Source organism: Mobula birostris, chromosome 32 (assembly GCF_030028105.1).
Source record: "Mobula birostris isolate sMobBir1 chromosome 32, sMobBir1.hap1, whole genome shotgun sequence".
Lineage (NCBI taxonomy): Eukaryota > Metazoa > Chordata > Chondrichthyes > Myliobatiformes > Myliobatidae > Mobula > Mobula birostris.
In genome coordinates this window covers 30,044,918-30,059,199 of record NC_092401.1, presented here as the reverse complement: position 1 = coordinate 30,059,199, position 14,282 = coordinate 30,044,918, and the positions used below count along the sequence as shown (strand labels likewise).

At 46.8% G+C, this 14,282-nt stretch overlaps 1 protein-coding gene across 1 annotated transcript in view; it reads left to right on the top strand.

The window, feature by feature from the left end:
* Positions 1–14,282, top strand: part of LOC140191088 (uncharacterized) — a 100,109-nt gene that overhangs the window by 29,312 nt on the left and 56,515 nt on the right. The window contains exons 7-11 of the mRNA XM_072248163.1: positions 6,989–7,105; positions 8,163–8,313; positions 10,093–10,224; positions 11,422–11,603; positions 12,593–12,757. Coding sequence (XP_072104264.1) covers positions 6,989–7,105; positions 8,163–8,313; positions 10,093–10,224; positions 11,422–11,603; positions 12,593–12,757 — 747 coding nt within the window. The remainder of the gene's footprint in view (positions 1–6,988; positions 7,106–8,162; positions 8,314–10,092; positions 10,225–11,421; positions 11,604–12,592; positions 12,758–14,282) is intronic.

Below are 14,282 nucleotides of genomic sequence, written 5' to 3'. Positions count from 1 at the left end.
ATAAGGGCGGTGATAGTACGGGAGACAATGGTTTGATGTTTTTTGGTGGGGTCCTGTTCCAGGGGTAAGTAAGAGGAGGTGTCAGAGAGCTGCCATTTGGCCTCCGTGAGGTAGAGGTCCGTCCGCCAGACTACTACGGCACCACCTTTGTCAGCAGGTTTGATGGTGAGATTGGGATTAGTGCGGAGAGAGTGGAGGGCAGTGCGTTTAGAGGGAGTGAGGTAGGAACAGGAGAGAGGAGTGGTGAAGTTGAGACGGCTGCTGTCTTGGCGACAGTTGGAAATGAAGAGATTGAGTGCAGGTAGAAGGCCCGAGCGGGGTGTCCAGGAGGAGGAGGAGGGTTGAAGACGGGAGAAGGGGTCATCAGTAGGGGGAGGGGAAGCCTTGCCAAAGAAGTAGGCTCGGAGATGTAGGCGACGGAAGAAGAGTTCAGCGTCATGGCGGGCACGGAACTCACTGAGGTGTGGACGGAGGAGGACAAAAGTGAGGCCCTTGCTAAGGACAGAACGTTCTGCCTCAGAGAGGGGAAGGTCAGAGGGGATGGTGAAGACACAGCAAGGGTTGGGGCTGGGGTCAGGGGAGGGTGAAGAGGGGGAGGTCTCAGGAGAGAAGGGGTTGGGATATTCAGGGAGAGTGGGGTTAGGGGAGGATGAGGGATCAGAGGATTGGAGGGGCGATGAGGGGTAGAGGGAAGTTTGGGAGTCGTGGGAGGAAAGAGTAGTGGGGGAATAAGACGGGCGGTGGGACCCAGCAGCAGTAAGAGGGGTCCCGGTCCGGAGAGGGTCGGGACCTCGGTCCGAGCTGGATCCGGAGCTGGGGGCGGTGGAGCCTGTAGCCTGCAGGGCCCCAGAACTGAGATCGGAGTCGGAGGCGAGGGAGTCCATGACCCGCCAGGGGCTGGTGCCCATGTCCAGGAGGCCATGGTTCCAGTCAGGGTCAGAGCCAGAGGTGGATGGGCCTTCGGCCTGCCGAAGGCCTGAGAAGTCGAGGTCCGAGGGGTCGGGGTCCGGGCTGGAGGCGGTCGTCGTCGTGGGCTCCAGGCAGGCGAGCTTGTGGTCCTTCTTGGACACGAGGAAGGAGAAGAAACAGCGGTTGGAGGTGTGAATCCGGTGGAGAATAAAGTGTAGGAGAGGTCCATGGCAGACGGTGGAGAGCGCGGCCCAGAGTGGTGGCAGAGAGAGGGACAGGGCCCGTAGGTATCTGGAACCTACCAGCCTTCTCCTTCCCACCCTCCCCCCACCTTCTTTATAGGGCCTCTGCCCCTTCCCTCTTCAGTCCTGACGAAGGATTCCGGCCCGAAACATTGACTGATCATTTCCACGGATGCTGCCCGAACTGCTGAGTTCCTCCAGCGTGTTGTGAGAGTTGCTTATTCATGAGCCTTCCTCCTGATGGTGTGTTTCAATACGTGATTGGATATCAGGCAGATAAAGCCGAGTGCAAATCTCCTCCCACCTTTCTAATCAGTGCCAACATCCAGACCACAAGTCAGCTGGTTTTTGAGAGCAACAGAGAAGGGAGCTCTGTGGGGACCCTTGCCACATTAAAATAAACATTTAGATGTCGCTCACCTTTAAGACAGAAAAACTTCCCAGGATATCTATATAAGATCATTATCAAAGTCCGGGAATGGTCTCACAACTCCAGACACCTGGGCTCAATCCTGACCTCCTGCACTATCTGTGTGGTATTTGCACATTCTCCCTGTGACCACATGGGCTTTCCCCAGGAGTTCTAGCTTCCTCCCACATCTAAATAATGTGCTGAGCAGTTAATCAGCCATTGTGAATTAACTCTTAATGTAGCTGAGTTGGGGGGGTGGGGAGCAAAAGGAATCAAGAGGGCATTGGGGAATGTCCCTTACTGGAAAAAAAACATTGGGAGCACTCCAAAGGAGGGTCTGGAGCTAAAAGGATTGTCCTCTCATGGGAGAGTTAATAGGTTCTGTATTTCTTTGGGCTCAGAGAATGAGGGGAGACGAAGGTGAGCTAGCCAAGAATATAAAGGAGGATAGTAAAAGCTCCTTTAGGTATGTGAAGAGGAAAAAATTAGTTAAGACCAAAGTTGGGCCCTTGAAGACAGAAACGGGTGAATTTATTATGGGGAACAAAGAAATGGCAGACGAGCTGAACAGGTACTTTGGATCTGTCTTCACTAGGGAAGACACAAACAATCTCCCAGATGTAATAGTGGCCAGAGGACCTAGGGTAACGAAGGAACTGAAGGAAATCCACATTAGGCAGAAAATGGTGTTGGATAGACTGATGGGACTAATGGCTGATAAGTCCCCAGGGCCTGATAGCCTGCATCCCAGGTTACTTAAGGAGGTGGCTCTAGAAATCGTGGACGCATTGGTAACCATTTTCCAATGTTCTATAGATTCAGGATCAGTTCCTGAGGACTGGAGGGTAGCTAATGTTATCCCACTTTTTAAGAAAGGAGGGAGAGAGAAAACAGGGAATTATAGACCGGTTAGCCTGACATTAGAGGTGGGGAAGACGCTGGAGTCATTTATAAAAGATGAAATAGTGGCACATTTGGATAGCAGTAACAGGATCAGTTTAAGTCAGCATGGATTTACGAAGGGGAAATCATGCTTGACTAATCTTCTGGAATTTTTTGAGGATGTAACTATGAAAATGGACAAGGGAGAGCAAGTGGATGTAGTGTACCTGGACTTTCAGAAAACCTTTAATAAAGTCCCACATAGGAGATTAGTGGGCAAAATTACAGAACAAGGTATTGGGGGTAGGGTACTGACATGGATAGAAAATTGGTTGGTAGACAAGAAACAAAGAGTAGGGATTAACGGGTCCCTTTCAGAACTGCAGGCAGTGACTAGTGAGATACCGCAAGGTTCGGTGCTGGGACCGCAGCTATTTACTTTATACTTTATACTTTATTGTCACCAAACAATTGATACTACAACGTACAAGCATCGCAGTGATATTTGATTCTACGCTTCCCACTCCCTGGAGTACAAATCGATAGTATATATTAAAAATTTAAATTATAAATCATAAATAGAAAATAGAAAATGGAATGTAAGGTAGGTCAAAAAAACCGAGAGGCAGGTCCTGATATTTGGTGGATACGGCCCAGATCCGGGTCAGGATCCGTTCAGCAGTCTTATCACAGTTGGAAAGAAGCTGTTCCCAAATCTGGCCGTACGAGTCTTCAAGCTCCTGAGCCTTCTCCCGGAGGGAAGAGGGACGAAAAGTGTGTTGGCTGGGTGGGTCACGTCCTTGATTATCCTGGCAGCACTGCTCCGACAGCGTGCGGTGTAAAGTGAGTCCAAGGACGGAAGATTGGTTTGTGTGATGTGCTGCGCTGTGTTCACGATCTTCTGCAGCTTCTTCCGGTCTTGGACAGGACAACTTCTATACCAGGTTGTGATGCACCCCAGAAGAATGCTTTCTACGGTGCATCTATAAAAATTAGTGAGGATTTTTGGGGACAGACCAAATTTCTTTAGTTTTCTCAGGAAGTAAAGGCGCTGGTGGGCCTTCTTGGCAGTGGACTCTGCTTGGTTGGACCAAGTAAGGTCATTTGTAATATTGACCCCGAGGAACTTAAAGCTTTTAACCTGTTCCACTTGCGCACCACCGATGTAAATTGGGTCATGCGGTCCGCTACTCCTTCTGAAGTCAACAACCAATTCCTTCGTCTTGCTGACGTTGAGGGATAGGTTATTGTCTTCGCACCATGCCACCAGGTTCTTAACTTCCTCTCTGTACTCAAACTCATCATTACCTGAGATACGGCCTACAATCGTTGTGTCATCAGCAAACTTATATATTGAGTTTGATGGAAACTTGGCTACACAATCATGGGTGTACAGTGAGTACAGCAGGGGACTGAGTACTCAGCCTTGTGGGGTACCAGTGCTCAGAGTGAATGTAGAGGAGAGCTTGTCTCCTATTTTTACAGCCTGGGTCCTGTCTGTGAGGAAGTTGAAGATCCAGCTACAGATCTGAGTGCTAAGGCCCAGGTTCCGGAGCTTAGGAATCAGTTTATTTGGCATGATGGTATTAAAGGCAGAGCTGTAGTCAATGAAAAGGAGCCTTACATATGCGTCTTTATTCTCCAGGTGTTCTAAGGAAGAATGTAGGGCCAGAGTAGGGCCTCAATATACATTAATGATTTAGATGAAGGGATTAAAAGTAACATTAGCAAATTTGCAGATGACACAAAGCTGGGTGGCAGTATGAAATGTGCAGGGGATGTTGAGATAATGCAGGGTGACTTGGACGGGTTGGGTGAGTGGGCAGATGCATGGCAGATGCAGTTTAATGTGGATAAATGTGAGGTTATCCACTTTGGTGGCAAGAACTGGAAGGCAGATTGCTATCTGAATGGTGTCAAGTTAGGAAAAGGGGAAGCACAACAAGAACTAGGTGTCTTTGTTCATCAGTCACTGAAAGTAAGCATGCAGGTACAGCAGGCAGTGAAGAAAGCTAATGACATGCTGGTCTTCATAACAAGGGGAGTTGAGTATAGGAGCAAAGAGGCCCTTCTGCAGTTCTACAGGGCCCTAGTGAGACCCCACATGGAGTATTGTGTGCAGTTTTGGTCTCCAAATTTGAGGAAGGACATTCTTGCTATTGAGGGAGTGCAGCGTAGGTTCACGAGGTTAATTCCCAGGATGACGGGACTGTCATATGTTGAAAGATTGGAGTGACTAGGTTTGTATACACTGGAATTTAGAAGGATGAGAGGGAATCTGATTGAAACATATAAGATTATTAAGGGATTGGACACACTAGAGGCGGGAAACATGTTCCCGATGTTGGGGGAGACCAGAACCAGAGGCCACAGTTTAAGAATACGGGGTAGGCCATTTAGAACCGAGTTGAGGAAAAACTTTTTTACCCAGAGAGTTGTGGATCTGTGGAATGCTCTGCTCCAGAAGGCAGTGTTGGCCAATTCTCTGGATGCTTTCAAGCTCTTAAAGATAGCTGAGTCAAGGGATATGGGGAGAAGGCAGGAACGGGGTACTGATTGTGGATGATCAGCCATGATCACAGTGAATGGCAGTGCTGGCTCAAAGGGCCGAATGGCCTACTCTTGCGTCTATTGTCTATTGTCTATTAATTCAAACATACAGTACAAGCCCCTGAGAAAATCTGACAGGGTAGTTGCTGGGATGGTCTTACTAGTGTGAGAGTTTTGAACAAGGGATCACAGCTACAAACTGAGGCACTGAGAAATCTCTTCTGGCTGAGTGGTTGATTCTCTGGAATTCTCTGACCCTGAAGGTGATGAAAGCTGCATCATTGGAAATACTTAAGATGTAGCTGGGTTAATAATGGAATAGAAGTGTATCAGGAGAGTGCTACAGAGCAGTGAACAATAAGACATTAAGACACAGGAGTAGAATTAGGTCATTTGGCCAATGAGTCTGATCTGCCATTCCATTGTGGTTAATTTATTATACCTCTCCACCCCATTCTCCTGCCTTCTTTCTGTAACCTCAGATGCCCTCACTAACCAAGAACCTATCAACCTCCATTTTAAGTATACCCAATGACTTTGCCACACTACCCAGCAACCCTGATAACCCCAATTTACCCTAACCTAACCGGAATAATTTACAATGAGCAATTAATCTACCCAGCACACCTTTGGACTGTGGGAGGAAACCGGAGGACCTGGGGAAAACCGACACATTCCACAGGATGGACCATGCTAACATGGAGAATAGCCATGGGCATATTAAGAGGCCATGTGTTTGTAGTGAGAGAGATCTGAGGTGTGGTGCTGCAGGGACACAAGGGTCTGACGGAAGTGCTCTAATGGGGCTGGCATGAATGCAATGTACCAAATGGCCTCCATCTGTGCTGTAATTCATTTGGACTCAGTACACCAGATAACTTTCAGCTCCTTCTGTAGTTACTCACTAACTGGACGCCTTGGTGCATGAGGCAATGACTTGCCAAGTTAGCCAAAGGTGTCAGTGTCAGGAATAGGGAAAGGAAGCCGTTGGAAAAGTCAGGAGGAAATTCTATCCTGAGGGAGCTGAAGGCAGAGCTCCAGGAGAGGTTTGACAGTAGAGATGGAAAGAAGACCTGGGGGTGCGGACAGTTGGGCTTTCAGGAAACAGGAAAGAGGTCAAAGTGAGAATTGAGACCACAGAAGGGAGTCTTTAAAATGTGATACCACTGTCTGTGAGAACTTATGCTTATACATTCTGGAAACTGTTCCCACAGTTATAGAGCCTGTCGGATTAGGATGTAGAATTGTAGTTTAACTTTCCTATACTTATTTGTATATTTTTGTATATCAGTTATATATACCTGTATGGTTTAGTAAAGGGTATGGGGTGAAAGCAGGGAAGTGGGGATGACTGGAAGAATTGGATCAACGAATGATTGAATGGCGGAGCAGACATGATGGGCTGAATGGCCTACTTCTGCTCCTATATCTTATGGTCTTATAGTAAATTTACCAGTAATTACAACACAGTTGCTTTTGCATTTTTCTAGAAATGTCTTAGTTTTCAGTAGAAGGAGTCGCACCACTTGAATCTGGCTATTTTAATAGGTTAATTCTTACCAGTAGAATTTTGTTTACTCCAGTCCAAGTATGAGACAACCATGACTTCTCTTTCCTTTGTCTTTTCTTTGTTCTGTCAGCTCCTCTCTCTGCTCTTGCAACACTTAATAAACTTATTGTAAACTATAAATGTTATGCCTCTTTTTTGGCTTCTGAAGAAACTTTGGATCACAAAAGTATCAGCATCAACAAGCCTTACAGTAGGCAAGGTCATGGGATTGTTCACCCAAACACAGGCTGGGCTGTAACTCCTAATCCACAGGTTTGCCCCTACCTCAGTCCCATGCAGACCCTACAGCCTGCTCATGTCTCTGGAAAAGGTGGACATTTGACTCAAGATCAGGGCTGGCACCCTCTCCTGCCAATGATCCACACAGTGGGATACAAACCTGTCAATGAAATGTTTGATAACAACATTCTTTTCCCTGTCCAGCAGTTTACAGCACATGAGTTCTGTTCCCTCATCAACTCCACCCTTACATTTGCGAAGAGGATGTGTGAACAAACCAACCAGGCCTACAAGACACAAACAAGCCCTGTAACTTTAAAAGTAAGTTTCTGAAGCTCAATAACCTTAGCTCTGGGTAAAGGCAAAGTATAAACCAAGGGGTACAAATGTAAAATCCTCAGCACAGGGTCAATTGGGAGCTTAGGTAAAGTGTCTACCCTCAGAGTGGTGGGAAAAAGTGAAGGTGATCTAGCCAATAATATAAGAGGATACCAAAAGCTACTATCCATATGGAGCCCCTCCCTCGCCCACCCACAATCAAAGAGCTGGGATACAGAGCAACACACACGCACAAATACTGGAGGAACTCAGCAGGTCAGGCAGCATCTATTGAGGGGAATGAGCAGTCAATGATTCAGATCAAGGCCTTTCATCAGGACTGGAAATGAAGGGAACACAAGCCAAAATAAGAAGGTGGGGAAAGGGAAGGAGTACAATCTGGCAAGGGATAGGTAAGGCCGGGTGAGAGGGAAGGTGGGTGGGTGGGGGAGAGGAGATGAAGTAGGAAGCTGGGAGGGGACAGGTGGAAAAGGTAAAAACCTGAAGAAGGAATCTAACAGGAGAGGAGAGTGGACCGTGGAAGAAAGGGAAGGGGGGAGGGGCACCAGAGTGAGGTGATGGGCAGGGGAGGAGAAGAGAAGCAGTGAGAGGGGAACCAGAATGGGGAATGGAAAAAGAGAGAAGGAGGGAAGGGAAAGTAATTATTGGAAGCTAGAGAAATCTTTGTTCATGCCATCAGGTTGCAATTGGAGAACTGTACAATAGAAAGTTTTGAGTTAGGGTGAGGAAGGATAGGTGGGGGTGACCTCTAAAGACATGTATACTCTGTATATAATTCAGAGGAGATTGATTGGGGAAAGATGGAAAGGAATAACAGGATACGCTGTGGCATTGAACATATCCATAAACGACAATGGATCATTAGACATTGGCAGTATGGAAGCAGGATACCTAATGCAGTTTAAGCATCAAACCAGAGGACATAAGGCCAAAGGACAAATCCCAGGGGATCTCTGAACCACTCATGGGGCTTCAAGATCATGAAGCTGTGAAGGGGGAAGGAATCTTGACCTAATCATTAAATCTCTCTCACACACAGGACGTCACGTCATTTGGAAATAAATTCATTGCCGATGATTCTGGAGTGGAGCCAACCTCCGTCTTCCTGGATGCCATGGAGAGTTTTGCATTAGTTGCTGCACTGACCTCACCTTCTGAAGATCTCAGACCTATTATTACTGCGCACCTGGGTACAGTCTGCTCCCTGAACACTGACACAGCTGGTTATAGGGTGGTACATGGGCTCACATCGTCCTAAACATTTCTACTGTTTCATATCTCATCTGGTCAAAGTAACAGAGCAAACAATCTCAAGGATCTGAACCCAAAATGTCAACTGTTTATCTCTTCCGTGGATGCTGCCTGACCTGCTGAGTTCCTCCAGTTGTTCTGGATTTCCAGCATCTGCAAATTGTCCTATGCTTACAAAAGTTTGTACAGAACATTTAAGAGGCTCTGAGATAGGCACGTCAACGCATAGAGAGCGGAGGGATATGGATCATGTGCAGGCAGAAGGGATTAGTTTAATTAATAGTTTAATTGGTGGTTGCCGTCATGTCCGATAATGACAGAAAACCTGTGCAGGAGAGTTTTTAAAGTGGAGAAGCTGATGCACTGGGCAGTTCCACTTTCTGAACTTCAGATCCAGTGGTACGAACAAGGGTCACAAACTGTGCTCTTCCCTGGTTGCAACTGGTGACCATGACATCTTTTGTGCCTTTTGCCCTGCACAGAGTGTTGCAGTACTGGCTTCCAGGCCATCAGATCTCACTGTAGATCTTATCCGCCCGGAGCGCTGGAGCTGGCCCCACATACTGGGATAGGCATGTTCCTATCTCACCGGCATGTGAGACCGTCAGCTACCCTCACCTGGTTTAACCTGTCGGATGAAGTGCTGTGTCAGGAGTGTGGCCACTGTTGCATCCAAACAGCTACTTGGAGCCACAGGTAAGTGGCTTCGGTCCCCACTGAGCACAAGTGAGTGAGCTGCCCCAGAATGGATATAACAAGCCCCTTCACCAGCAGTGCTACCCATTCCTGGACACCCCATACATGCTAGAATAATCAGTTCAGCACAAGGTTATGGGCTTGAAGATCTCTTCCTGTGCTGTACTCTTCTATGTTCTATGTACACCCTGATCAAGTCTCTCATCATCGTGAGCTGTCCCAAGGTTAACAAAGTCTCTTGCTGTCATCATCAATGTTGGATCCAATTTGCTAAATTCCCCTCAGCTAATCACTGACCTCTTATTCCAAAACTTTTTTTGGAATATACACCGAGTGGCCACTTTATTAGATACACCTGTATGCCTTCTCATTAATGGAAATATCTAATCAGCCAATCACATGGCAATAACTCAATACATAAAAGCATGCAGGCATGGTCAAACAGTTCAGTTGTTGTTCAGACAAAACATCAGAATGGGGAAGAAATATCATCCAAGCGACTCTGACCTTGGAATGATTGTTAGTGCCAGTCTGAGTGGTTTGAGTACCTCAGAAACTGCTGATCCCTGGAAAGTTTCACCCATAACAGTCTCTAAACTTCACAGCTAATGGTGCAAAAAAAAATCCAGTAAGTGGCAGTTCTGAGAGCAAAATGGATTGTTAAAGAGAGAGGTCAGTGTAGAATGGCCAGACTGGTTCAATCTGTCAGGAAGGTGACAGGAACTCAAATAACCACACATTACAACAGTGGTGTGCAGAAGAACATCTCTGAATGCATATTGAACACATTGAACCTTGAAGAGGATGGGCCACACCAGCAGGTGACCACAAACGTACATTCAGTGGCCACTTTATTGGCCACAGGAGGTACCTAACAAAGTAGCCGCTGGATGTAAATCCGGGAGGGTGAAGATGGTGGTATAGCACAACAGTGAGGCATTAGGTTGGATTGCAACAGTTATAGACAGAGGAAGCTCATCACATTTCCCACTAGTGAATGACTCGTTTCTCTTGGACCCTAGGTCTTGACGTGCGCATAGTTCAGGTGAGTGACCAACGCTCTCAATCGAAGGCGCCCGAGAGAATAACACTCCTGGCAAAGGGAAATGTGCTGGATGTTTATGCAACAAGTGTGGTTGGCGATAAAAAAGCAGGTAAATTGTCAGCTCATTGCTTGAACGTAAGGATGAGCAGGAACAGCTGCTCGGCCCTTTGATAAAGATATAAAAGAGATAAAGACTAGCTTTATTTCTTGTATGTACCTCAAAACACAGAGCGAAATGCATCGTTTGTGTCAACAGCTGATAGAGTACGAGGATGTGGCAGGGGCAGCACACAAGTGTCTACTTGATTCCAGCAACAATATAACCTGTCCACAACTTAACCCATACGTCTGGGATATGGGAGGAAACCAGCGCACCTGAAGGAAACCCACATGGTCATGGAGAGAAGATATGAACTCCTTATAGACAGTGGCTGGAATTGGACCCCAATCAGTGATCACTAGCACTGAAAAGCAATTGGCTAACCTTTATGTCACTGTGCCGACACGGTACAGCAGTTGGTGCATGTCAGCAGATCTGATGCACCTCCCTTCCTATGGCCCAGAACTCCCTCTCTCCACAGTGGACTAGACGCTGACTATCTCTAAATTCCCTCGCGCTCTCTAGGGAAGAGATGCTGAATAATCATGACCCGTCAGGAGAAGAAATCCCTCCAACCCCTTTTTGAATTCAGGATCCACAGAGGCAGTTTCCACTACTTATCAACCCCCAGAAATGGTTTTAAGGCCATAAGACCATAAGATATAGGAGCAGAATTAGGCCATTTGGCCCATCAAATCTGCTCCATCATTCCATCATGACTGATTTATTATCCCTTCCAACACCATTCTCCTGCCTTCTCCCTCTAACCTTTAATTTGTAATAATACTATGAATATTTAGAATGAAAATTGAAAAATCACATTCTTTTGATTTTGTTTATTAATTGATGGGTGTACTGAAATACAGTACAACAAAGAAAATCTTTCAAGTTTCGTATACTTTTTCTTGCTGCATCCAAATCCAGCTGCGCGGCAACAAAGGCTATGTGCACGGGAGCATTTCAGTTATGGTGCAGCCGCCCACCTGCACAGTTTACAGAGAACAATGATGCAAACATTGCACTTGCTTTCGTTACTGTGTCAGTGAGTGGCACCTTTCCTTGTGAAAACTGGCCGTCACCGGGAGATCAGTGGTCTCCGAGAAGACAAACCACTGACCCACTGACCTGGGGCTGGCTGGTTGATGACGGTTCTGCTCTCAAATGCTGACTGACCAACTCTGTGCCTTCTGCCCCTCTCTCACACAGGAGCAGCCATTATTGTCTTCCTCTCCTACAAGGAGCTGAAGTCTCTGCAGTCAGGGGAATTTATCAAGGAGGGGAGATCGAGACCCTTCCAGATGCGGTCAGGGGTGGTCTCAGCTGTTATCGGAAACCAGAGGAACCAGCACTTCACCGAGAGCGTCAACATCACCCTGAGGCACACAGAGGTGAGTGCCAGAGGAAAGGATGGTACCACAGGCTGTGGTAACTGGTCCAGGGTATTACTCACGCTGAGGTGGGTAGGTGGTGCAAGGAGGCAGGACGGAATGACAGACTCTAGATCATCACAGGGTTCTACTCTGGACACTTGAGAGGTGGATAGGTGGTGCGAGGGGATGGGATGGTACCACAAACTCTGGGGACTGTCACAAGATTACACTCCAGATGTTTCAGGTCATTCACACATCAGTTCCCAAGTCCTCTCCTATCAGATTCCATCTTCTTCAGTCCCTTACTTCTCCCAGCTTCTCAATCACTTCATAGCCATCCAGCCACTTCCTGGTACCTAGTCTTACCTATCAGCTGCCAGTTTATACTCCTCCTCTCCCCCCCCCCCACCTCCTTATTCTGGCATCTTCCCCCTTCTCTTTCAGTCCTGATGAATGGTCTCGGTCAAAATGTTGACTATTTATTCCCACCATCATTTTGTGTAAATTCCCAAGTCTGAACTTGCACTGTCCCATTTGCACAGTACTCTGACCCGTACACTGCTCCACACACTGACCTGTACGCTGACCCAGCACAGGCCGGCCAGTATGCCTGTCCACGCACTGACCTTAACCCACCGACCCATACACTAATCCACACACTAATCCACACACTGACCCTCGGGTCAGGTTTAATTATTTTTGCCTTCCTCTCAATTGCTCCACCCTTCTTTAGGGACTCTGCGGTCTGGTAATCAGGGTCACTTTTACTTCACCCGCTTCCCCTCCTCACTGCTACTATCCATGTCTCCAGCTCACTCCTCCCCAAATTCTGGGATCACCTCCCCAAGCCTTGCCTGCTTTAGCTTCTTCCCTAAGCCCATCCTCGTGTACCTGCTGAGTGTCCACTTCCATTTGGCCAGACCCTCGGGAAGGACGTTGTGAAGTTTCATGGTGTTGAAGGTGACATTAACTCAAACTTTGATGCTGTGGATGTGTGTCCTGTGCAGGATCCGGTGATGGATGGATGGATATTTTGCGTTTACTGGAACCATTCCGGACATGCTAGTCACTGGTCACCCGAAGGGTGTAAAGTCTTTCAGTCCAACGACACACACACTACCTGTGGCTGCCACCATTTCTCCAGCTTTGCTATTCTCGTCTCAACCAGCCAGGTACAATCATGGCAAACTTACTGCTGTATACTACAGTGGCTAGGTTATCAAAACTGACAGCATAATCCCACTCATCCGGAAGGGACCTAGATTTATCTACTGATTGTTTCTTACCATTAACATTGCTGCCAGTAATCAAATAAATTCAATGTTTCAACAATGCTCTCAATTGCAGGAACAATTTTCATTTTTGTTCTGATTAATCTGTAGCAGGTGGTGACCTGGTTTCATTCCTGGACTCCTGACTCTTGCTCAGGATCCAAGTGTTCGCAGGGATCATGTCCGCTCATGCTTTCCCAGACAGGCATAGTTATACTCCAAGTCGCAGAAGCAGCTTTTCAGAACTTTAGACCAACATGTGAATGGGTAGGGAATGGTGGGGTCTGGCAGACACAATTAGTTAGTCTGGCATCCTGGGCAGCACAGACAGGGCCTGTTCCTGTGCTCTTCTGTTCTATGCTTTGTGCTGTATGAGGCAGGAATCCTTGTCATTGTCATAGAAAAGTACAGCACAGAAACAGGCCCTTCAGCCCATCTAATCTAGTCAAGCCAGCCTTCTCCTATCAACCAGTACTGGGACCATCGCCCTCCATACCCCTACCATCCATGTACCTATCCAAACTTTTCTAAAATTTTGAAATCAAGCTCGCATGCACAACTTGTGCTGGCAGTTCATTCCACACTCTCACAACCCTCTGAGTGAAGAAGTTTCCCCTCCTGTTCCCTTTAAACATTTCACCTTTCACCTTAACCCATGACCTTTTGTTGTAGTCCTACCCACCTCTGTGGGAAAAGCCTGCTTGCACTTACCCTATATATACACCTCATAATTTTATATATTCTAACCTATTCAATCTATCCATACAACTCAGGTCCTCCAGACCCAGCAACATCCTTGTAAATTTTTTCTGTACTCTTTCAACCTTATTTACATATTTTCTGTAGGCTGGCAACCAAAATTGAACAGAATACTCCAAATTAGGCCTCACCAATGTCTTAAACAATTTCCACATAACATCCCATCTCCTGCACTCAATACATTGATTAACAAAGGCCAATGTGCTAAGCTTTCTTTACGGCCTTATCAACCTGTGACGCCATTTTCAATAAATTATTCCTAGATCCCTTTGTTCTGCCGCACTCCTCAATGCCCTCTCCCCCAAAGTGCAAAACCTCACACTTGTGTGCATTAAATTCCATCTGCCATTTTTCAGCCCATTTTTCCAGCTGGTCCAGATCCTGCTGCAGGCCATGATAGAATTTTTCACTGTCCACTACACCCCAAATCTTGGAGTAATTCTCAAAATTACTGATCCATTTAACCACATTATCATCCAGATCTTTGATATAGATGACAAACCCAGCACCGATCCCTGCAGTAGTACACCACTAGTCACAGGCTTCCAGTCAGAGAACCACCCTTTGGCTTCTCCCACAAAGCCAATATCTGATCCAATTTACTACCTCATCTTGAATGCCGAGCGACTGAACCACCTTGGCCAACCTCCCATGTGGGACCTTGTTA